The sequence below is a fragment of the Hippocampus zosterae genome, chromosome 11 (genome assembly GCF_025434085.1).
Source record: "Hippocampus zosterae strain Florida chromosome 11, ASM2543408v3, whole genome shotgun sequence".
Lineage (NCBI taxonomy): Eukaryota > Metazoa > Chordata > Actinopteri > Syngnathiformes > Syngnathidae > Hippocampus > Hippocampus zosterae.
In genome coordinates, this window is record NC_067461.1 from 6,259,307 (window position 1) to 6,283,260 (window position 23,954).

Genomic DNA, 23,954 nt, shown 5'->3' on the forward strand with positions numbered 1-23,954 from the left:
GGAATCTTATTACTGATTTACGATAGATTTATCACTACTTGAGGGTTTTTTTTAACCTGGGTTAATTCCAAAATCGGAGGACAAATTGGAGGCACCAAGGTTTTGTTTTTTTTGACAGTTTTATTTTGTATTTTGTGTCCAGGAAAGGCATTTAGTAAATGACAAAATTTGAGTCGTCCATCTTAACTATTAAACTTTTTCATTTGACATTTTATTTGACACGTGCTATTTTTGGCCGAACCCGTGACAAGTATATAAGTACACATTTGCGGGAGGGGGGTGGAGTAATTTATGTCAACAAAATTACCATTTTGTGCTGCATTCTCTCTTTATTTTCTCTATGTGTCCACTGAGGACGGCATTAGAGTGTTTGTCCCAATACATTGAGTTTTTTTCCCGATAAATGGCGCAATTTGTCCAGTAGAGGGCAGTGTAGCTCAAGGCTCCATTGGCCTCCTATACATTTCCCCGCCTCCTTTTGTCACTCCCTCTCTCATTCCACCGTGTTGAAAAACGACTCGTTCAGTTGGTAGTTGCTTTGACGACCAATGGTGACACACTGGCTGCACCGCGGCCAACTGTTAAACGAGGAATGTCCAACAACCGAGACGGCGTGCGGCGCTATCTGAAAAATGCCCAGTGAGATCGTGACGCATGTGTGCACAATTCTTTTTTTTGCGTGTGCGTGCGACAAACAGTTGGCCCGATGACAATCGCAAGGTTGAGGACGGGACACTCAATTAACGTACAAGATGTCCCACAAAAACGTACTGCAAGGCTGAAAGGAGAAGAGGGGGGAAAAACACTGCACGCGTGTGTAAGTATAGTACGACTCATATGATAAGGTGAACTTTTTTTTTAATAGAATTTCATTTAAGGGTAATCCTAGCATTCCAAATGTGAGGTAATAACATTTCTTGGGTCTGAAATTATGTTTATTATAACAGACATTCATAGAAAATTTCTGCCATTTTTTTTTTAAATGAGTTAACCCTTTCAAAAAGAGTCATGTCCAAATCCACGCAAGAAAGCAATGATACAACATTCTATTTGGATGATTTGTGCTTTTGGTTAAATTAGTAGATCACCTTTGTAAAACATGACCTCACCCATACCCCCACCAAGACGTGACTCCGAGATGTTTTGCTGCAGTGCATTTCTGACTGACAGTCTTATCTGAGGGCAAGCAATTATCTCCAAATCAAAAATAACACCATAAACGTATAAGGGAAAGGTTCCCGTGCGTGCGTGTGCAGAAAAACCCATTGGCCCTCCAACCACAATGCGCACATTGCGTTTCATTCTCCCAAAAGACGACAAACGTGAAGCGAGTTGGTTCAGATTACTTTTACAATAGACAAGCATGTCGGAATTAAGAGGCGTGCGACTTCACTGTTGCGGTACCACAACAATGCACTGAATGACCAGATACTCGAAACGTGACCTGTTAGAAAAGTGATCAGAGTAAGTCAGCACCACGCAGTGTCTCCTAATCATCATCATCAAAATAATGCATACTCGACGTTGCGGCTCAGCCACTTTTAATGCTGCCGTCACCCGTCCGCTGCACGCGGGCCGCTATCATCTCCTTGGACGCCGACCGCCGCTCGCAGGCCAGGCGCAGGAAGCACATGAGGTCGATGAAGGCGGTGGTGAGGTTGAGCCTGCAGCCGAATTCGCTGGTGGCGTAGTCGAAGGGGAACGTGTGGTGGTAGTTGTGGAAGCCTTCGCCTGGCAAAGAGAGAGAGAGAGTCAAGAACGCCGACTGTGTGGAGTACAGTACAGTCTTTCACCATGAAGTATATGTACTGTAGGAATACAAACGATGGAGCAACACCTATAGACAGACAAAACAGTACATATGTCTCAATTTAACAAATGAAATGAGAAAAAATTAAAATGACTTACTTATTCTGCAGATCACTGTCAAATCGTAATTAAATATTTCATCCTCATTTAATACTCTCGATGTAATAAGCTGTTAAAATATATCAGTAAAAATGAATTATTTTGTTTCGGTTCAAGTTGTACCATCACGGAACATTCTTCACCATTATACTACTTTCCATCACTTTAGGTTAAATTATTGGCATTGTACTCTATACCGTTCAATGGAGGTCTTTTTTTTTCCAGTTCTTAGTCAGGCAAGCCGAGGTAACACCTTGCTCATGGAACGGTGTGGCATGCTCAGAACAAGACGATATTTTCACCGCCACCACGAAACAGGTGTTCAGCCTTGGTAGCGCTTGGTATTAAGTGTCAATCGAGTTTGCTTGGAAGCCAGAACAAAATTGAAACCGTGTATACATTTGCAGACACAAACTGTAAATAATGTGATTGTTGGAAATTTGACTTCCATTTGCTACTACATAGCTTTAGGAAAAGCAGATTGTGGAAAGGCTTTAAAAATAACGTGGATATTATTGTATAACACAGAGTTTGTGTGCGACAGTCAAAACCATTTTGAGTACGCAATTCTTCACAGAGGACAAAGAATATACTCAACTCAACTTTCAAACAGCCATCGCTGCAAACAAAGTGCTGTACATGGAGCAACTAACAAATACAATACTGTACGCGTTACTCCATGTGTTACTTTGTAGTACTACAAAATGGTACTACAAAACTACTGGTTACTCTAAAATGGTTCAATGATTTTGTGGTTTACGATGATACTAATGCAGCGTGTTATACCGGAGACAAATTCCTTGTGTGTTCTACATACTTGGCCAATAAAGATGATTCTGATTCCATTGTTTGGGTTCAAATCTCAGTACCTTAAAAGGGTTAAACCACCGCAACCCTGATGCTATTCGTTAGCTTGTTGACGGCATTCTGCATTGTTCGTTAGCATGAAACTAAACTAACTTATCTCAAAGCTACGTGGTTGGGTTATTCTCTTTGTTTAACGTTTAGTTTGAGGGTGGGGGTGGCAATAAAGACCTTGAAGCCTCTTTTTGTTTTGACAAATGTTTACAATTTGCCAGTCGTAGCCAAAAATAATAATAATTGTAGCTTTGAAAGACTCGTCTCTCGAGCGACGGCGGTATGCGAATGTCGCCGAGAGCTTTCCCACCTATGGCACTGAAGGCGACGATCCTGTTCTCCCTGGGGTTGATGGTGTGGTCGTACGGCCTGTTGCCCCACATGTGCGCGGCGCTGTTGACCAGCCAGGTGGCGTTGAGCCCGACGGTGTACCGCAGCAACACGGGCAGGAAGTAGCCCACCAGGAGGGACTCGCCCCAGAAGTACCAGGGCACCAACATGGGCACCAGGAAGCACAGGATCAACACGGAGAGTTTGTAGTGCCTGAAATCAATCAATCAATCGACATCACGGTGCCATCACGCAGCAAATCTGACGTTCATATCCGAACACGACCGGTACAAGAGTGTGAGAGCGATAACACCAAATTGAACACCACTGCTCTCCGATTATAATTTTGTTGTCTTTTTTTTTTAAACGACCAGACTAAGTTCTCCTTACCGTCTTTGGAACATGACCACTTCATCGGCTTTCAGGTCAGACAGCTCCACTTTTCGGCCCTTCTCCGCGACGTCGGGGTGCTTGCGAACCAGGAGCCAGCCAACGTGGGCGAAGAAGAAGCCCCGTTTTGCATTGTGCGGGTCAGCGTCCGTCTCCGAATATTTGTGATGGACGCGGTGGTCCCTCGCCCACTCGTAAATGTCGTTCTGCGTGCGAGAACGGAAAGCCAGAGCAACAGATGGGGGTTTTCATGATTTTAGAATGAGCGTAACATTGATTCAAATTTATGTTGGGACAGATTTGGCTCTGGTAGCGTTGACGGAACGGGAAACGCATTTTCTTGGATGATTCATAAAAATAAGGAAGGCAGAGGCGAAAAAACAAAAACAAAACAACTACCGTAGTTCCAAGTTATGCTCCTAAAAAGGGAGGGGGCTCTATAGGTTTGGGAAAAAAAACTCATTTAAATGTTTCAATATACAATGTTTGATTTTTTTTTGTTTTATGGGTCACGTTTAGGTAGATTAAGTCCAGTAAATCCTCAATGAGGGTCCAGGTATCAAAGGCTCCAACCATCATTGCTGTTGACTGTGCTGACTACCGGGATATGTTAAATTCAGACACATTTCATGAACGCGCATGCGTTTATGACATTAAGGCCGTTTCTTTGCCACCATCTCCTTGCCGTCGCGTCTTCACCGTGTCGGCGAGTTTTGTACCTGGAAGGCCATTGAGTTTGCAAGAGCCAGGAAGACCCTGAGGGCCGGCGAAGCCTTGTAGGATCTGTGGCTCCATAACCTGTGCGCACCCGCCGTCACGCCCAGGGCACTGAAGAAGAAGCACGCGGCAGCTGGCGGGAAGAGAAATGACAAAGTCTCACTGTTGGAACCGAGATTGGGACTGGCTATGAGGTCAGGTGTGCAGTTTGTTGTTTTCCGGGCGCAAGCATTCAGTGCCCCATCTGGCAGCCAAAGACGAATTGTGTCGTGGTGCCACGAGGTCCACAATGGAATGTCTATGGGAGTGCTGATTGTGCTTTGTCTTCCGCTGTGAAATAATGTGCAAAAACAAGGGGGAGGAGGGCGGTGCGGAGGGGGGGTAGCAGACTGGCGACAAAGTGAGGACTGTTCTGGAATTTGCGAAATGCACCGATCTGTCTGCTGTAGAGGCCGCAAATTCCAATGGTGGCATCTTAAAAAAAAAAAAAAGATTTGGAAAAATGGGAACAATTTTCGGCAATGAATGCATTCCGCCCCGCCCCCCTCCAAATATCTCATATTTTGAAAAACGGTGTTGTACTGTATAAAATATAATAAAACATAACAAACGAGAATGTCAAGATGTAAGCTAGTTTCGGAAAGTTTATGTCCTGTGCGTACTGTAGTATTCGTGTGTTGGTTGTATGCTTTTAAATAGTGTTTTTTTTTTTTGTGAGTGTCATCAAAGAGTCACAAAGTCTCTGACCATTAATTGTGGCCCACAGAAACTCCTTGTGAATTTTTTTCATTTTCTTCTTAAACAAATTGTCAACGTGTTTGAACGCATGCACAAAAATTGCAAGCAAAAAAAAAAAAATTAAAAAAAACTGCAAACCGCAGTATCTGTGTGCGTGCCTTTAAGAGGTGGGATCTGGTGGGAGTATGTGTGTGAGTGTCTGGCCGTGAGCGGTGGCTGACAGCAGCACCTGTAAATATACTTGTATGTACAATGTGTTTGAATAAGTTCAAAGGGTGTTTTAATATGTACGCTGTCGTTACCAAATGACCCTATGATTGGTGCCCTTGCACCCCAGTCCTGTAGGTGGCGGTAATGTGCTTGATAATTTGGTTTCCATCGACCAAATAAATGAAGCAGAAGAAAAAATGCCCTTGAATTTCTTCCATGATAAGAAATATATACTGTATATTTTTAAATAATACATCCTGGATCCTGCCCCCAAAAACCGCTGGGATAGGCTCCAGAACGCCTGCAACCCTTGTGATGTCAGGAGAAAAAGACAAATGATATTCACTAGACCAGGGGTGCCCATTAGGTAGATCCTGATCTACCGGTAGATCCAAGACAGTTCCCAAGTAGATCCAAGGCGTGTCGAGAAGAAAAAAAAAACAAACAACCACTTGTGTGTCTTTGTACATGTTATGAATATATGTTTTTGTGTTAAGATACACTGCACACTAATCATATCTCATTTTCACTAAAAAAATATTTTAAAAATAAAATAAAGCAGGTAAATCTTAAATTTACGGTGCCGCGTGATTACGTCACCGGAAGTTGTTAGCGCTCAGCAGTTTGCAACTGCAGCTTGTGATCAGAGCTGTTGCGCTCCATCTTTTATCGTCATGATTCTCATTCAGAGTTTGCTTCGTGTACAATTCACCAAGGGCACGAGCAAAGAATAGGAATCTGGGAGGGCCCAGGGAAGCACTTTAAAACGGTACGTGTGAGCTACGATAGTTAACAGGCTGCAAAAGTGCGTCGCATGCCTCCTTTTCAGGCTTTCTCATCATGATGTGCACGCACGCGCGCATGCGTGTGTATTTGTGTGTGTGCGTGCGTGTCGAAAAGTAGATCTTCGATCCAAAAAGTTTGGGCACCCCTGCACTAGACGATATTAACAGTTATGGTTGGGAAGGGGAGGGAATTTTCCCCATGAACGGATACTTCTTGGAAAGATCAAATTGAATTTTTCGCCGTAGTAATCTGCTAATTGAAATAAACGACAATGAAATTCTCAGTCATTAAAACAAAAACTATTATATCAAAGAACATTGTATCAAACACTAACAGCACAAAAAAATCCACTTTGTTTTTCAAACTAATAAAAAGCTTTAAAATGGCATTTTTGTTCTTTGATAACATCAATGTTGCATCAAGTAGAGTCACTTGTGCACAATAAGGACACTGGAGGCTAAAAATCAATTAAGTTAATTAATTGCTTAAAAACAAACTTTAAAAAAAATACGTCATCAATAATTTAGAAGCATCACTTTTTTCTGATCATAACTGTGTGTGGCCGCGTTGAGGTTAGGGCAACATTTTGAATATTGTAACTTAAGAATCCATCCACGCGCTGATGGCACATTTCTAATCACGCAATGTCGTCATGTTACTTACTCCAGGCGAGCGTGAGTGCACAAGCGGTCGGGATGAGGCGGACTCCGTAGAGAGCGCCGGCATGCAGCATAACCATGAGCCAGATGTTCCTCCACACCAACGTCCTGACGGGGCCGGGACCTCCTTTCTCCGTGTAGGTGTCAGCAAACACATCCTCCGTCGAACTGTTAGTGCTCTTGCCATGAGGGCTACTCTCGGGCATTTCCGCAAACGGCGGTTGAGGAAAGCAGCCGCACCTACAGAGAGAGAGAGAGATCAAAAGAAAGTTTGGATTTACATTCGCTTGCAAGAAGAGTTGGACTCAGTGCGCGCGCTCGCGCGTATGTGCTCACCGTGCAGAGATGCAGCTGAGTTCGAGTGGAAATGACGCGTGTCGATGAATGAAGTCCTCCTTATGCGGTTTGTGTGGGCGCGCGTGCGCGTGCTGCGAATGCCTATTGGCTTATTGCTTAACTGATGTTAACCGCGTGTGCGACTCTGCATTAGATTTAGAACTGTTAACAAGACTTTTGCGCGTTGATTTTAAACGTCAAAATGTGTGGCGTATTTTTGTTTGTAGTGTCGAAAGTTCAAAAAATATATATTTTTTAAAAATGAATGGATGAAGTCTGGCTCCCCCTGCTGTCTGACAGCGAGTCGAGGGTTGCATTTATTTGACTTTTTTTGCACAATTTAGTGATCTCTAACAAGCTGAAAATGATTTTATTCATTCTTATTTTTTTGTTTTCAATTTTCCAAAGTCGTCCACTTTTGCACCTTTGTGTGATTCTTACAGTCTCTTTATTGCAACCCTCTGGATGACACTCAATGCTTATATTTGGAACAGAATGCCCAAAAGCTGCGTCCTTCGCTCATTAAAACTTTACTACAGTTAGGGGGGTGAGTAGCAGAAGTTTCAATTGGCTTTTGAAGGAAATGTGACGTCATTGTTTCCCTGGCAACCACCAGGCGTCACCACCCTGGACTCCACGAGTGCGCAGCAATTCTTCCCTGCCCTTGCTGGGAAAAAAAAACCCATTCACTGCGAATGCATACGTGTGCAATGGGGGTCTATTGAGCACAACAATCAACATAAATGTGTGCATCTGCCGGTTTCGTGCGTCGGTACCGTAACGGAGTTTGGACGTGTCCAAGCCCGCTGGAGCGCCGCTCGTCTTCGGCCAGCAGCTGCCGTAGCCATCCCTGATTTCTGGACCAAACATGGCCGAGGACGACAGCGAGTGGGTCGTGGAGAGCATCGTGGGCTACCTGGGAAGTCCCGAGTGGGTAATCCCAGTCACGGATTTCATGGAGCACAAATGCACAGGTGACATTTTCCACGCACAGACACGTCAGATCATTTCTGAGCTTTGTTTATGTTAGCACGCAAGCTCCGTCAGCCTCCATTGTGGCTCCGGTGGGTAAAGCTCATTTTGCGCGTGAAGTGATTTATCTCTAATACTGTTGACATTTTGCCGCCAATCAGCATTGTAATTCAAGATTTTAAAAATAAATGATATTTTCTCTAAACCAATAACGGCATGAGGGTTATTAAAGGTAGCAATTAATAAATAAAATTAGGATGGAAAAACTCAAGCGTCATTAGTCACTACGTCCTGTAGCCTCCATTTTGGCTCCGGAGCTCAAGCTAATGCTAACGTGGGTTGTCTGTATGGCAAGACATGTTGGCACATTTTATCTGTATTACTACTAACTTATGTGCATTGTAATTGAAAATATAAGTCAAAGGAAACATTATTTTCCAAAAGCCATGGAACAAACCTGAATGAATAAATGGAAATTACTGGATAAATAATCAACTACAGGATTATAAAACACTACATCCTCCAGCCCCAATTTTGGCTTCGTATGTTAATGCATGTTTTTCGACCTGTCACAGTAACAATTTTCTCCAGACATAAATAGAACGAATAAACGAGACCATTTCACGAATATCTTGTTTAAAAAACATATCCGCTTTGTGCCCAATACAACAAACCCAGATAAAAACGGCAATTAAGAGTTGAAATTAAGATAGAGGAAAAAGTACCTCTACTATCCTCCATCTTGGCTCAGTGGCTAAAGCTAATGCTAACCCAATGTTCTTGCAACTTGCAATTAGCGTTTTTCAAATTTTAGAACTGTTTCGCAACATTTTCCCCAACAGAGGGACGTCGGTTTTAAATGTAGCACTTAATCGTTACAATCACAGTGCAGTACTTAGGCCACTGAACAGATGTGCTGAATTAATGGGTTTCTTTTTTTCCTTTTAACAAAACAACGTAAATAAAATGTGAATTTGGACACCCTTCTTTGACTAATCTACATGTCGTTACGTTTCAGTGTTTGATGATGAAGATGAAAATAAGTTAGTGTACACGGAAATCCATCAGCAGTATAAAAAGTTGGTGAGTACAGCCGTTTTTCCACATGCTAACCAACATAGAAATACACATTTAAAACAAACTTTAAAATGACAACATAACAAAACTACTTTAGCACCAAATCTAAATATATTAATGACTATACATTAATGAAATAATTTTTCATAACTATATAAATAACTTTCCTAAATCGATTAACAAATCCAATTTTTTGTTTTCATTTTTTAAGTTAAACATTAAGATTTTCGAGAAGAAATGTAAAGTAACGATAATCAAAATAATAAAAAGCCAATCAATAAACATGTCACTGTGTGAATCAATATAGGTTTTACGTTTTGAGTCAAACTATTCAATAAAATACACTTTCCACAATATCTAAAGTATTGAGCTGTATGTTACTTTTTTTCTTCTTCACAGGTTGAGAAGCTACTGGAGAATTACATGCAGGATGTGGGCATCAATGAGCAGCAGTTTTTGGATGCGTGCACCTCCCCTTTTGCCAAGTCCAAAACGGTGCAGGTACACCAAATTCCACCTCGCCACAAAACCTGAGAGCTCTTAATGTCACAATAACAGAGGAAAGTAAAACACAAACCTTTTTTTTGCTTTCTATTCGGTTTCAGTCTGTGTTCCAGCCAGTCCTGGCCACAGATGACTTCCAAATTTTTCGCTCGCTGATGGTCCAAAAGAACATGGAGCTGCAGCTTCAGGCTCTGCGGGTCATTAAAGAGAGGAACGGTAAGTTAGGTGTTTGCACACTTCAAATAACACTTTTCAAGATTCTTTTCGAACCAATGACAGTTTGTCGAAACCTAAACGATGCTAAGAAATGAATTTGACAAGAGGACGATAAATTAGCGTGAGGCTAGTAAGAGACATGCTAATAAACGTTTACATGGGTTTATCGACAATTTTAAGTTGCCCCTCCCCACCTTCCACATTCATAAAAATGCACATAAACATACAGAAAGAGAGCGAATGTGGCTGCTAATCCAACATGCGTGTCCATCACCCCCAGGAGCGCTCCCCGATTGCTTGACTGATGGTGACGACGTGATGACAGAGCTGCAGCAGCAAGAGATGAAGATCCTGCAGGAGGTCCTCAAGTAAGCTTCAGTTCAGTAATAGGAACTCCATAAGTGTGTTTGTCAAACATGAAAGAGAAATATCAATTATGACACAAATCAATGTTGCCCGCCTCCCAAAAAAAGCGCATGCTAAGATCTTTTATTATATTTAATATATGCATGTGTAATGATCTCATCTAAGTCGGCCACAGTGCTGTCCTGCTCTCGAGATGGGATTTAGCAAGCGGCATCCTGACCCAGAACAAACGTCCGCTTTAAGCTACTTAGGCTCAGGCTAATTTCAGGAGGAGCCATTGACACCAGTAGCAAGCCGGTACTGAGGAAGAATAACTATTTTTATCCACTTTGTCCTAGGCGGCCCGGTAGTCCAGTGGTTAGCACGTGGGCTTCACAATGCAGAGGTACCGGGTTCGATTCCAGCTCCGGCCTCCCTGTGTGGAGTTTGCATGTTCTCCCCGGGCCTGCGTGGGTTTTCTCCGGGTGCTCCGGTTTCCTCCCACATTCCAAAAACATGCACGGCCGGCTGATTGGACGCTCTAAATTGTCCCTAGGTGTGAGTGTGGGTGTGGATGGTTGTTCGTCTCTGTGTGCCCTGCGATTGGCTGGCAACTGATTCAGGGTGTCCCCCGCCTACTGCCCGAAGACGGCTGGGATAGGCTCCAGCACCCCCCGCGACCCTAGTGAGGATGAAGCGGTTCGGAAAATGGATGGATGGATGGATCCACTTTGTCCTACCTGGATGCAAATAAACGCCCACGGTGCTAGAAGATCCTCACTTGGAGGCTCCCCAAATCCAAAATGCCACCATTGATAATTAGGTGGGGAGCGCCATCTTCTGGAATGGTTTGGGATGACTGGCAACACTTCACAAGCCCATTGCAATACAGGAAAAACAAAGAATGTCCAGCAAGCGCCAACCCTACTTTGCAACCCTGTCTTGAGTTTAAACCCTAACTCTAGTTTAAAGCCCTAATTTCAAACCCGAACCTTAATTTGACACTCTATCGCGAGTCTCAAACCCTATTTTGACATTTTAACCCTTTTTCAAAACCCCAAATTGAAAGCATAATCCGAGTTTTAAATCCTAGTTTATAACCCTAACCCTAGTTTAAAACACTACTTTGAAATCCTAACTCTAGTTTGGAACCCTAATTCAGAAACCTCAACCCTAGTATAAAACATTACTTTGAACCCCTAACCGCAGTTTGAAACCGTACTTTAAAATTATAACCATAGTTTTTAATCCTACTTTAAAATTTGAACCCTTGGTTAACGACCTCATTCTTCCTTCATTAGAAAGTCCAAAGAGGAGTACGAGGAGGAAATGTCATGGCGGTTGCTGCTGGATGAGGAGCGTGCGTGTTCGACGTCCGCCGGCGAAGCACAAGATGGCGTCTCTGCCCAGGTCAAACGCCAACCTCAAAATAGAAAATGAAAATTAAATTGAGCCTTATTAGCAGACGGTGTTGATTTGGATCTCTCCCCCCCAACAGGTTGACAAGAGTGACACAAATGCCCACCGAGCACAAACGATGCATGTGAAGAGTGCAGCTGCGCAGTCCAATCAGGTTTGCAACCCCAAAAATACAAATAAAAAAGGTCTCCGAGATCCACAGTAATCATATTTTATATATATCAAATTTTTACTACAATACTTTGTGGTCATTTTCCAGGTCAACGGTAAAGCATCCGAAAAAGCCGAGCTCAAGTTGGCTGTCGCGTCAGATGTGAAGCGTTTAGAAAAAAGCAGCTCGTCGTCTTCTTCTACACAAACCTCTGGTAATAAAATCGGCGGCATTTAAGGCGTATGTAGATGAGACGTGTATTAATATGAGGGAACGCGTGCGCAGGCGGGATCAATCTGAGTGTGGAGCCTCGAGTCCCGCCACCCGTGAAAGCGCCCATCAGCTCTGAGCAAGCCTGGCTGGAGGAGGCACACAGGGAGGCCGGCTTTGCTCAGCCTTATAATGTGAGTCCCGTTTTGTGATGTTGGCGGTAACTTGACTTACTCATTTGAATCAATCACTTTAAAATCAACTCATTTGCAATCGGGAAAAACAAAGGGATACATTTTTTTCCCTAATATTTTTGGTGACATTTAGCCACATTTCCAAAAGAATTGGAACTTTTTAAATTGAGAAAAAAATGTTTGGCAAATTAACAAAAAAAAAAAAAGTGATTCATACTTTAAAGTGTTCCAACTGCCTAAGAGAATTTTAGGAGCATTTAGTCGCTTAAAAAGGGACAAAATATTACCACCTACAACTTTAATCGTTCAAAAGAAGTAAATATTTTTGTTTTTTTTTTACAATTTTTCTGTCACATTAAATTATGGAGAGGGGGATAGAAAACAAGTCATTTTAGGCAACCTTAAGTCACACAAAAATATTACAAACAGCTCTCCATAATTATGAAAAGGTGCATAAAGTTGCATGTCTGCAATTACAATAACTGTAGGATTACCTTTACGAAGCCGGACCATTTAAAACATCCCCTGTATAAAGTGTACCTGATATTCTAAAAAGTAGAAGGTTAACGGCATCTGTCCAATGCACATATTCCCAAACATCTTTGTCCTCCCTCAACAGGAGCTGTCGGCGTCTCAGCAGGAGCGTCTCCAGCAGAGGGCGTCCTACTTGCGCGAGCAGCGCGACAAGTTGCACGCTCTCAAGAAAGACCGGACCGCCAAGCAGACCGCAGCCCCCGACCGGCAGACACCTTGCTCTCCTTCCTTGCCCGCGCCTCCTCCTCCTGCCTCCGTGAGTCCAATCAGACACCATGCCGGACACGGTTGATTTTGACACAAGCTTTTTCTTCTCCAAGGAGATTTCGACGGAGGAGCGCAAGAAGCTGCAGAAGAGAAAGCACCTGGCCGACAAGCTGAAAGAGGAAGTCATCAAGAAATGAGCTCCGTGTGCAATACCAATGCAGTCGCATGTATTTATTTTCACACAAGTGGTAATGCTCACCTTTGTGCTCCCGTTAGACGCAGTAGCCTCACAGAGATCTTCCTGGATGAGAGACGAGCCGCTTTCACACTTTGGGCGGTTGAACTGGGATTGAGTCACTTGGCCCTTCCGGAGTGCGTATTGACACGGCCGTTGCAGCTTAGCGCATTCGGATAATTATTTGCCACGTGGAGACAGTCGATTTGGGGGGCAGGACAATGCCAATTCGATCCGGCTCCACATAACCATTTTCTATGCTGTATTTTGCATTGAACCACGGCGTGATTGTCGGGTGAGAAGCGGTTGCTTGTAAATATTCTAAAAGGCTGTGTGAAATTCTACATTATAGTTGAGTATTATTGCTACAAAATGCATATACGGCGGTACTGTATAGCGTACGGCCGCGCGATATTGGAAAAACATATCTAGCGATAGAGTGCGATATTATTGCAAATGGTATTTTGCGCAGCTCTATTTTCGACCATTTGCGAGTACACAGACGGCAACAAGCCAAGACCGAGGCAGTACTTAAGAGGAACCGGTGTGAAAGCGGCTACAGACTGTTGTACAAAAAGATGAGCCGCATGTTTGCCACCCCTTGCTCTAGAAACATCTTGCACTCCCCCCCACCCCCCAACTGTGTTCGTTTCAATCGTTGTGTAAACTGCATGTAGATTGCAACAGTGCACCTGCATCAGTAGATGCTTGGCCCCGATGTTACGTTGTATCAGTAACCGGCTCATGCTTTGACGTGTACGTTTTTGTGCAGAACGGGAATCAATGGCGTAAGAATATACAATACTTTTAAGCACTTGAGGACGCACCACGCAATACTCGACATACTATGCTCTTGAATATATCACCTTTTGTAAGGTGGACACGGTCATGTTATGCTTTTTTCCACGACCGACAGAAGTGGTACCGGGGATAGTCTGAAATGTACCCCCGTTTTAGGAATTTCCACTTTGTGAAGTGTCCCCCACCCTCACCACCTTCACCTGCTTCCCAGGCATGCAGAGCATAAAGATACAACCTTTGGTCATGTAAATAAGAGTCCATTCAGTGGTGACATTTGTATCAAAATGTGTATCAAATGAGATTGAAATTCACGTCGAGCTACAAAGTGGTCAAAACGAAATCAACAGTCGCTTTGAAATTAAATCCCCTTCTGACAACGAAATGAAGATTTTGCCGTGTTGGCTTCCTAAAATTACACAACTCAAACGCATTCCCAAAAGTTGGCTGCAAAAACAACTTTACTGCAGTTTCAATGCGATTACCTCCCTCTCTCTTTTTTTTTTTAAATCAGCATTTGCAGATTTACATTGAATCAAATGAACAGGACCAAAAGGGAGAACAGCGACCCCCCCCCAAAAAAAGCAGGCTGGGTGTGGCTGTCGTCCCTTTTTTTTCTCTTCTTTTATTTTTTAACTGGGAGAGGGGCGGAGGGGGCAATGTTAAAACAGAAGGATGTAGAGAGAAAAAAAACATCTGTACAGTCCTTTTTGAAAGTCATCTGGGCTCCCTGGTCGTATGTTGTCCCGTCCTCTCCGCGAACGGCCAGTCAAGCGTCCTAACAACTACAAGGGGGGTGGCGGGGGGCTAGTCCTGCTAGCCTGACTGGTCTGTAGCGCAGTTCATTCACCGACGGCCTCCATTTTGTGAATCAGTGAGGCGCTTCCCTTCGGGCTTCTGTACCTATCACAATAAAGCCGAAACAGGGAAGGCGGGCGGGCCTTGGCACTTTGATGATGAAGATGATGATGAGGAGGAGGAGGAGGAGGTTAATGGTTAGTGAGGGTCCAGAGACAAGGAAGGTGGCTCCATCAAATTCCGAGCAGGCCAAGAGCGTGAGGGAAAAGGAGACGGCGCCAGACTTGCGGCGATGTTAAGAACTGAGACGCGGACGCTTGCGGGGGGATTGCGCCTCTTCCTCCTCTTCGTCTTCCTCCTCTTCATCCTCGTCATCGGGATAGTCCACCAAACCGACCAGAGGGGTCTGACAGACAAGACATTGGCTCACACCCGGCGCAACGTGAAGTTCGTCCCGTAACTGGTGGTCATCGAGTACTTTTATCCGGAGACAAAATGGCTGTTGCAATGTCTCAAAATAGTTTTTCTTTAACGATACATATATCTTTCTGGGTGTCCCTTGTTTTATGTTATGAGTTCAGTTATATTACTGTTATTTTATATTAAATGTTCTGGAGAGGTTTTTTTTGTTTTGTTTTCTTACAGCTGCAGCTGTGGTGAAAACGCTTTATAAATCCATCATCTTGTATTTAAATGGAACGACAGTACAAGTTTTAGCGACGTCCACATTGCGCCAATTTAAATTTGCGCTGCAGCTAAGAAGCCGACGATTGTCAAATTTCTTTTGACGGTTCCAAGCTAATATATCTGATAATCTAGATAAAATTATGGGAAATACACACTCGTTGCCTCCACCTAGCACTGTCGACAAATCATTTTGCAAGTGCGTGTTCATTACCTTGACTACCGGCGAGGCAGGAAGTGCGACCGTCTTGACCGAGGATGCGGAACTGTTGTTGGGCGTGGCGGGGGGCGAGGTGGGAGGCAGCGCGGCGGCTTTGCCGTTGTTGGCGCCGTGAGCTGCGCCGGCTGAAGACGAAGGGGCAGCATTAGCTCAACGTGTACTGCCGAGCGCCGATGGTGACGATCCAAAGAAGCCGGAAGCCGCGCTTACCTTTTTTGGCCTCCATGTACTTGCCGTAGCCGTCAGAGTAGTCGTCTTCCATGCGGCTCTTGTCCACCGCCTCCGCCTCGTCGTCGTCTTCGTCCTCGTTGAACCACAGCTCTTCATCCTCGTCCAACGAGCGAGCCTCGCGCCGGTATCTGGAAAATGTGCATCGAAATTCGGGCTGCAGCTCATACTTGTAATATTTTAATCGAGGTTTCCGCCAATAATCCCAGAGTAAACGGATAAAAGATGATTTTGTTCACTTGGGGTTGGCTTCCTCACAAAAACAAACAAAACCACATTATCATTTAGTTGGTTTTGCGATACTGATCATGTGAGGTGACCAGGAGAGCCAATCCCCCAATTACTTTTTGAAGAATGTTAATTCACTCTGAGATTTGAGACTATTTACTATCAAATTCACCAGGTGGAAAAACGAAATAAGATGACGTTTGAGTGATTGAAGATAGGTAAGTGCCAATTAAGGCCTTGTTTACTAAAACATGGATGCAATGCCAGTTTAAGGACTTTTAAGGATCCCCGCCCATAAAATGGGATTGAAACTCACTCTTGAGCTTTGACAAGAGGACCATCAACACGTTGAAATAGAATGACAGAAAAACTACAATCATGGCAAATATGTTAAAAAACAAACACTTGTTTTAAATTTTTCGAGAAAGGTGATTTGAAACGAACAGAAGAGTAAAATTTAGAGGTCAAATCAAGTTCACCTAAATAGGTTTCCATTCATTTGAGGTTCGTCCTGAAATGTCAGCCAATACAGCGGCCAGTTCAAAACTCCTCTTGAACGTACAAGACATTTTGCCGCCAAAACGGACTTGTGTGCCAACCTGGTGAGCTTCTGACTCTGTCGGTCTTTCTCCTGCTCGTATCGTCCCTTCAGGCCCTTGAAGGTCTGCACGTACTCGATGGGCTCAAGTGCTTTGTAGAAGTTATCCACAATGTGCGCGATGAGGGACTTGATGTCCTCCTGCCAACAGAAGACGCGACGAGTCAGACGCACGCTCCCGACGCGCGTGCGCCTATTTCGCGCGCGACGCACCACTTTGATGAACTCGAAGAGCTCGATGATGGCCGAGTTGAGGAGGTTGTATCGCGTGCCGTTGTCCAGCAGCGCGTTGATGACCGGCTCAAACAGGTTCCCTTTGATGATGTAGCGGTTGTAGTACTCGTCCTTCAGCCCGATGATCCGCCGCATGAAACGCAGCGCGCCTTGGGACGCAAAACACCGAAAGGAGTCGGTAAGGAGGACCCTGCGGAGGGGCTGTTCGTCGGCGTGCGTGCGCGCGCGTGCTTACAGAGGGCAAGGAAGGTGTGCTTGGAGTTCATGAGCACCAGCACTCTGCGCAGCAGGTCTTTGTTCATGATGTAGGTCTTGATGTGGTATGTGTGGTGCTCCACGCAGAAGGTAAGCAGCTCCAGGATCAGAGCCAGCAGTTGGGCCGTCTGAAAGTTATCTACGGGGGAGGAGAGGGACGACCAAACACACAAAAAAAAAGGCAACAGAAGTCACACAGTCATTAAAACGTCCTCAAAAACGGATGCCTTCACATACAAAAAAAAAAAAGGCAGATGTAGAACGAATCATCCACTTGATAGATGCTAAACGTTGGCACTGATCAGTAGACCTGAACAATATTGCAATTTACTTTTCACAATACTTCATGACATTTTTCAACTTGACAAGTACTGCATATTAAAAACAAAGCATTTTTAAAAAAAATAAATAAATAAACTAACATTTGCTCTAAAAACAGATTTTTTTAAAAGTCAATATTAAATTGAAACTATCCTGAAAGATCCCAAAGTCCTACAATCCCGGTCTATATGCGATCCGATGGTGACCAGTCAATTTGAACCAGCTCCGGTTCACCTGCAACCCCAAGAAGACCAAATGCAAAACTCCATTCAGGGTTGCGCAAAAATTTTTTTGGTGTGGGTCTCAGATCAGCACCAGAGGCGGTTGGCGGTTTGCCAATTCCCGCCCCCCTCTCCCACCTCATGGATGAACTAAAAAACTTAAAAGCCCATTTGGGCAAAGTCAAGCCCGCGGGCAAGTCAAACTACGACACCAAGTCCAAAATGTAATTTTATTCCAACAGTTCTCACCTGGACACACGGGGTTGATCTTGGTCGATGCCTCTTGTAAATCTTTTGACGAGAACAGCGAGTCAGAACCTCCTTTTGTCATACGCGCTCTGAAGACTCTCAGACGCCCGTCGCCAGCTCACCTTTCGAGTTTTTGTCGTGCGCCGTGTTGGCCAGCAGGGGTGCCGTTAAAACTTGCATGCAGTACTTGTAGAAGAAACTCAGGAACTCTGTCTTCTCCGTTTTCTGTGCGAAAAGGTAAACAGACTTTTGGACTTGAATGGGTGTTACGCACATAAGACTCACAAAAGAGTCCCCCCCAAAAAATAAATATCACTTGAAACGTTTCAGATCTGCAAGCTGCGCTTACGTTGGTGGAGGCCAGCATGTTCTCGGGGTCGATGAGCGTCCTGAGCAGACCCATCAGCTGGACGGCGCCGCCCAACTCGGGGTCCGAGTCGCAGATCATCTGCTTGATCACCACGTTGATGAGCAGAACATCCTGCCAACAACACACACACACACACACACACACACACACACACATACACTAAGTCAGAAGACTGGCATATGCATATTCAAAAAACCAAAGTGCATCTTGAATTAGAATCGAGTATAAGATCCATTTCATTTCAGGAGTCCATTCTTGACTGAAAAACACCCGCAAGAATGCCACCAAAGATAACACCGAAGATCATGCTCGTAGAAAGTAGCACGTGAGTGACAAAAAAATGCGTTTGAGATTATTTCTAACGCTCTGAGACGAATTTCTAAATTTTTTACAAACTGTTTGTTTTCAGAAGCTTACGTCGTCGGTCTGTTGTAGTTCCTGCATGACAAACTCCCGGACCATCGAGGGGCTGAATTCCACCAGGTAGGAGAAGATATCCGTAGCTGCCGCCCTCACCTGCAGGTCGTCCATTCCCTGAGGCGGGAAAAGAAAATGGGCGGGGGGTGGGGGGGGGTATATCAGCATCCATTTGCACACTCTCCTCCCATCAGCATCCCGGACCTTGCTCACCATGACTATTTCCAGCGCGGGCAAGATGCCGAGATTGGCCAGCGTCTTGAAGAAAGCGTCCCTGTTTTGGGGCTGCAACGTCTGCGAGAAAGCGCAGAACTCCTTGACGAAGTTCACCTGAGGAGAAATTGAAGAGGTGACCTTTACACTTGTGAGTTTTATCACAGCCACATGGCACCACCGACGCTAGTTTGTAAGCCCAAAGACGTGTGAGCATGAAGCCAGCCCTACTCTCATGAGATAGTTATGCGGTTTTGGGTAAATACACAAGGTTTGACTTTTTGTTGGATGTTTAGTTTGACAGTAAGAGTGGAAATAAGGTTGGTTTACTTTCTGCTGAACTGCTGCTTGTTATTCAAAGTATAATGAATTGAAGAGGAAAAAAAAAATCGACAGAAGCGGGATGTCGTTCATGAGAATACGACCTAACCGAGCCACGTGGAATGAATAAAAACAATTTTGTTGGACTCACAAGTTCTCGCCTTTTGCTCTCGTCTGTGCCTTCGTCCGTGAGCTGTGCAAAAACTTCAGTGAGGAACTTCTCGTCCTCCTGCGGCGGGCAGAAAAGAAAACGCTGTTCAGGCCCTCCCCATCTTACAATACATCGAAGTTGCTGCATCCTGGTTTGGCAGCAGAAAAAGCGGGAATGGGAATGTATTTTGCACGGCTGTACACGATGGCGCATAACTGCACGTCGTTAACGCCGTAATCGGGTTCCCCAATATCCAAGCACTGTTCAAAAGCTGCAGTGCAAAAAAAATTTAAGTACGGTACTTCCACAGAGTGTATCAAATGATGCTTAAAATGCACCAGTTTTCCAGATTTAATTCATACAACAAATGGGAAATACATTATTTTCATTCGATGATTACATTGTTTTCTGCGCTTTAACTGGGGGTGAAAAGTGAGGCATTTTTTTTGATACGGTGGGTCCTCGGTTCATGATGGTCGCATCAAGTAATCTCGCTATCATCTACGTTAGATGATCATTTTCAGCAGGGGCGAGGGGAAAAAAAATATCATGGCAAAAGGTTTCTTTAAAACAAAAGGAAAAAAAAAAAGGTATGATATTTTCGTCTGATAACTTTTAAAAAAATGGAATATTCCAAAGTGGTGTTCTACGACCCAACGAATCTGAAGTGCTAAATTCTATTGAAGTCTCGGGGAAACGTCTGCCGTCTGGAGAAAGCACCCCGAGACAACGGGACGGGTTTGCTCATGAAGAGTGAGCCACAACACTCGTTGAGATGTGCACTGAAGTTACAAAAATCTTTTTGTTTGCAGTCACCGCTCCCAACAGGCTGGGCAACAAAACGTTAAGTTTGGGCACATTTTTGCCTTGGCTTGTTTGATGAGTTTTTTTTAAATAATTCAGTTGTGAAGGACAATTCAAAAGCAACATCTGACTTTGACTGGCTAAAATTCATGACATTTTTATTTCCTCGTCACATTCAAGTTATTTGTGCCGTCCACTGTGGGCTTTCGTTCATTCGCGGAGGGGATAGCCAACAATCTGGTCCACCGCAGTATAACGTCTGCCGACATAGGCATCGGTATTTATGAAACGACTGGTTCGTACCTGCAACATACTGACAATCTCCACCTTGTTGAAGAAAATGAAGGAGTTGAGCGTGGAGAGGAAGTTCTCCTCGAAGACGGACGGCGTGGGCAGGATGATGTCCTGGATGTACTGCACGCGGTACGTCTGGTGGATCTTCTGCCTCAGCTCAGAGTCCGTGATGGGGATCACCTCCTTGAACTTGGCCGTCTTGGTCAAGAACTCGCGGTGTCGCTTGGGCTGGACCAGCGCCGGGTCGTACTCCAGGCAGCCCACCACGTCCATGATGCAGTCGTCGGAGAACATCACCTCGAAGAGGGCGGCCTTGTTGAGGAAGAGGACGCCGCGGACGATCTCGTACAGGTGGTGCAGGCCCTCCCGGTTGTCCAGGTCCTCGCACACTCGGAACAGGCCCAGCAGTTTCTTGAGGTAGTCCTCGCCCATGAGGGCCAAGGCCAGTTTTTCCCGCCGAATGGGCGACGACAGCACTGACGTCACCAGGTCGGCGATCTCCTCCAGGTGGCTGAGCTCGCAAGGCGGCAGTTCCACCAGGTGGCTCGTCTCGGGGATCTCCTCAAAGCGCTCCTCCTCTGACTCGTCGATGGGGTCTTGGGTGATGTCCAGGGCAGGGTCTTTCCCTTGCACCTACATGAGGATGGATGGATTTTGAAACAAATACAAGGAATAAATTAATCTGCGTGTTGGTAAACGACCGGGTATGTGACGCGTGCACGTTTTGGTCAAATAGTTTATGCTCATGCCAGAATAAAGGCAAACGTACCAGTATGAATGACTGGTTCTTTTGTCTATTTCAATTAGAGAACACTAAACACTTTTTTTATGCATTCGTGACCACAACTTCACAAAATTCTACCAGGCAAGTGTGATGTAAACATAAATCCGATTCCAACAAAAATGCAAAACAATTTGTGGCTTGATCACGTCAACTTTTCATGGTTCATGAAACACGTCGACCTTAAGCGCTCAAGTTACCAAGACACCATAGAAATTACATTTCTATATGCGTAAAGGATTAAAGCCTCCTGACCAACAAAGTGAAACGACGCAGCAAAAACAGCTGCGTTTGCGTTCTACTAAGTTGCAATGTCGATTTCAATTGGACTATTTGTTACATCCCTACTGCGGAGCAAAACAAGTGCCGCATTCAGAGCTGACGACACCGACAGCGGAGTGACCAAACCGAATGAAATACGACTTATTCCAAACAATATTCCCGCCCGACTCCAATTTACCTGACAAATTTTTTCCCAGATCTCATCGCAGCCCGCCTTCTCCTGGAAACTCAAAGCCAGGTCATAATTATCCGCCTCGGACCAGACGATCAGTGTGTCCTGCACAAATATGGAGGAAAGGGTTCAATTAGATGACAGGAAAAGCATAGTTCTCAGATTAAATTAGCCTTGCGCTAATAAAGATCACAAGATATCTTTTTTTAATAGTGTTTCAGAGGTTACAGGCCATATCAGTGGTGCCAAAGTTCAGGAATTAACAATTTAATCATTTATTTTGGGGGTTGATTTGATGTCACGGCTGGGAGTATATTTAGGCTTTGAATTATTCCTACAGTCATTCATCAATTTTGTTACTGGGAGGGGAGGGGGCGAGGGGGGGTTTCTAACTATACTCGACAGATCGTGCTCTCTTACCTACGCGAGTTTACTGTAATTAGAAATGAATTGCTTGTGGCTCAAACTTGACTTGCAATACAGAGTTGAGCACAGCCAAATGCGGTTAATAATAGATTAACGCAGACGTAAAACACAACAAATTTGTTTTTTTACTGCCTTTGTGGCACGGCCAAGCTACAACTACTCTTACCTGTTGTTTCTGATAGGCAGTATTGGGGCTAATCTTCGACTCCAACAGCAGTGACCCTAAAATAAGATGCACAGAACAATGTTATCAATGTGACTTGTGGTTAAAAACACAGCTATGGCACTTTGACGGTAGTTGAGCCACTTTTGCGTCTTAGAGACAACACAAATGATACTTAGCATAGGACAAAAGGAGAGTGGACGTGTTGGTCACCACTGGCGTGTTTCAATATAAACCAGATTAAATATACCTAATTGTATGAAACGGCTTGTGAAAAACTTAAGTGTGATTTAAAATAAATAAGAATATTAGATAAAGGTGACTCGAGGACCCCCACGCTACTCTGATCACGTCGAATGCTAGCGTGGCTATGCTACTACCACCAGACGGTGGTGGTGTGGTGGGGAACTCACCGTCGGATTCAGCCCGAACTAGTAAAGATATTCCCTTGAGTCGTTCCACAAACGTCGACGAAACGTGTCCGGTGCCCCGGTCGTCCCACTGGCGGTCTTCGTTGAGCGTATAAACTTTCACCCGCCGCCGAGTGTCCGACATTGTGAACAGGGAAAGGGGGGAGCTAGCAGGCTACGCTAGCTGGATGCTAACAAGCGAAGCGAGGCGCCTCGGTGTTTTCCGCCCTAGCCTGACAACTTTGTTGACGCCCGCATGTTAGACGGCACGGACGAGCTAAGCTGGGGGGGCACGAAAAGTATCGGCGGCGGGGACTGCTACTTAATCGGCATGCTCACGGCGACGGCGCACAAGTTGAAAGATAAACCCCCCTCGTTTGAAGGAGGAGAGATGGAGGTGGACAGGGGAAACACAACACAACTCCGGCGGCCTCCTTCCTCGCTAACGTCCACGGGGCGCCATCTTGTAATCCAATATAGTGAGGGGTTTTTTTCGCTCGACGTCAGTCACACAACTACTACAGAATGCTGAAGGAACGAAGTCCACCAACACCACATTATATTTGTTCTTTTACACTTACACAATAAAGTGGCGAATAGAATATTTAAAACATTGAAAGCAACACATTCATAATTACTTTCCTTATTGAAATGAATCGAAATGCTATCAATGCCCCCCCCCTAAAAACGCACGTTTTTTCCATGAGGAAAATTTGCACTCTATCATATTCCACTTGATACAAACAGCGAAATAACAATTAAAATATAAACGTAATCATAGTTAAAACAAACTGACGAGATAACAAAAATAGAAATTGAAAACCATTTTCGTGAATGATATAAAAACAAAAATGCTTTTCCAAATACAAACTGAAACTACAGAGATCACCGATACTATTGTTAGAGCGAAAATGTCAATTAATATTTAATTGTAGTTTTAGAATTATAGTTTATGTTACTTCATTACACAATACTTAGTAACCTTTTAAAAAATCTTGCACCTGATAAATACTCCATAAATTCGAAAAAAAATTCACAAACCTGCTCTCAAAACAATTAATATTAACGGAATTTTTTAAAAGTCAAAAAAATTTAAAACTACAATAAAAAATCTCAAACTATTCTAACCCAAAATATAAACATTTAAAAATGTGTGTATGTGTGCTGGCCACGGCGACGCAGATAAAGGTACTTCTGCTAATATAACACAAAAGATTTTGCAATATGAGTCATTTTTCATTGTAGATAACATATGTTGCTCCACCGGTTATGTTCAAATATCAGTTGCTTGTGAAATTGCAACTATCAGAACTAATGAGG

At 44.2% G+C, this 23,954-nt stretch overlaps 3 protein-coding genes across 4 annotated transcripts; 1 reads left to right on the forward strand and 2 right to left on the reverse strand.

The window, feature by feature from the left end:
• Nucleotides 1-308: 308 nt before the first annotated feature.
• scdb (stearoyl-CoA desaturase b) lies at nucleotides 309-7,136 on the reverse strand. 2 transcript variants are annotated; one of them, XM_052080221.1, is made up of 7 exons: nucleotides 6,933-7,136; nucleotides 6,601-6,836; nucleotides 4,206-4,336; nucleotides 3,487-3,692; nucleotides 3,077-3,309; nucleotides 1,519-1,731; nucleotides 309-1,444 (listed from the first exon to the last, which is right to left on the reverse strand). In XM_052080221.1, the coding sequence occupies exons 2-6, from the start codon at nucleotides 6,800-6,802 to the stop codon at nucleotides 1,532-1,534; spliced, it is 972 nt and encodes a 323-aa protein (XP_051936181.1). In that variant the 5' UTR covers nucleotides 6,803-6,836; nucleotides 6,933-7,136; the 3' UTR covers nucleotides 309-1,444; nucleotides 1,519-1,531. The 2 variants fall into 2 exon arrangements, with proteins under 2 accessions (XP_051936181.1, XP_051936180.1); XM_052080220.1 differs by having other exon boundaries at nucleotides 309-1,731; nucleotides 6,933-7,133.
• A 399-nt stretch (nucleotides 7,137-7,535) lies between these two features.
• On the forward strand, nucleotides 7,536-15,211 carry cfap36 (cilia and flagella associated protein 36). The gene is made up of 11 exons (XM_052080212.1): nucleotides 7,536-7,906; nucleotides 8,923-8,987; nucleotides 9,381-9,482; nucleotides 9,587-9,701; nucleotides 9,982-10,069; nucleotides 11,348-11,456; nucleotides 11,545-11,619; nucleotides 11,725-11,830; nucleotides 11,902-12,020; nucleotides 12,640-12,810; nucleotides 12,875-15,211. The coding sequence occupies exons 1-11, from the start codon at nucleotides 7,801-7,803 to the stop codon at nucleotides 12,956-12,958; spliced, it is 1,140 nt and encodes a 379-aa protein (XP_051936172.1). The 5' UTR covers nucleotides 7,536-7,800; the 3' UTR covers nucleotides 12,959-15,211.
• ppp4r3b (protein phosphatase 4, regulatory subunit 3B) lies at nucleotides 14,066-23,502 on the reverse strand. The gene is made up of 16 exons (XM_052080166.1): nucleotides 22,638-23,502; nucleotides 22,228-22,283; nucleotides 21,642-21,740; nucleotides 20,410-21,033; nucleotides 19,303-19,380; nucleotides 18,831-18,947; nucleotides 18,618-18,734; nucleotides 18,180-18,311; nucleotides 17,953-18,055; nucleotides 17,831-17,872; nucleotides 17,020-17,178; nucleotides 16,764-16,933; nucleotides 16,552-16,691; nucleotides 15,707-15,855; nucleotides 15,491-15,621; nucleotides 14,066-14,998 (listed from the first exon to the last, which is right to left on the reverse strand). The coding sequence occupies exons 1-16, from the start codon at nucleotides 22,777-22,779 to the stop codon at nucleotides 14,888-14,890; spliced, it is 2,370 nt and encodes a 789-aa protein (XP_051936126.1). The 5' UTR covers nucleotides 22,780-23,502; the 3' UTR covers nucleotides 14,066-14,887.
• Between the last annotated feature and the right edge of the window lie 452 nt (nucleotides 23,503-23,954).

What these genes read in the sequence shown, in the direction of transcription:
- scdb (XM_052080221.1), bottom strand. Translation starts at nt 6,802, where the DNA reads ATGCCCGAGAGTAGCCCTCATGGCAAGAGCACTAACAGTTCGACGGAG. An exon ending in TGCACTCACGCTCGCCTGGA is followed by an intron (nt 4,337 to 6,600) that starts GTAAGTAACATG and finishes TCTTCCCGCCAG; the next exon opens with CTGCCGCGTGCTTCTTCTTC. An exon ending in CAAACTCAATGGCCTTCCAG is followed by an intron (nt 3,693 to 4,205) that starts GTACAAAACTCG and finishes TCTCGCACGCAG; the next exon opens with AACGACATTTACGAGTGGGC.
- cfap36 (XM_052080212.1), top strand. Translation starts at nt 7,801, where the DNA reads ATGGCCGAGGACGACAGCGAGTGGGTCGTGGAGAGCATCGTGGGCTAC. An exon ending in GGTCATTAAAGAGAGGAACG is followed by an intron (nt 9,702 to 9,981) that starts GTAAGTTAGGTG and finishes CATCACCCCCAG; the next exon opens with GAGCGCTCCCCGATTGCTTG. An exon ending in GCTTTGCTCAGCCTTATAAT is followed by an intron (nt 12,021 to 12,639) that starts GTGAGTCCCGTT and finishes CTCCCTCAACAG; the next exon opens with GAGCTGTCGGCGTCTCAGCA.
- ppp4r3b (XM_052080166.1), bottom strand. Translation starts at nt 22,779, where the DNA reads ATGTCGGACACTCGGCGGCGGGTGAAAGTTTATACGCTCAACGAAGAC. An exon ending in CTGCCTATCAGAAACAACAG is followed by an intron (nt 21,741 to 22,227) that starts GTAAGAGTAGTT and finishes ATATTTGTGCAG; the next exon opens with GACACACTGATCGTCTGGTC. An exon ending in AGATTGTCAGTATGTTGCAG is followed by an intron (nt 19,381 to 20,409) that starts GTACGAACCAGT and finishes TGCCCGCCGCAG; the next exon opens with GAGGACGAGAAGTTCCTCAC.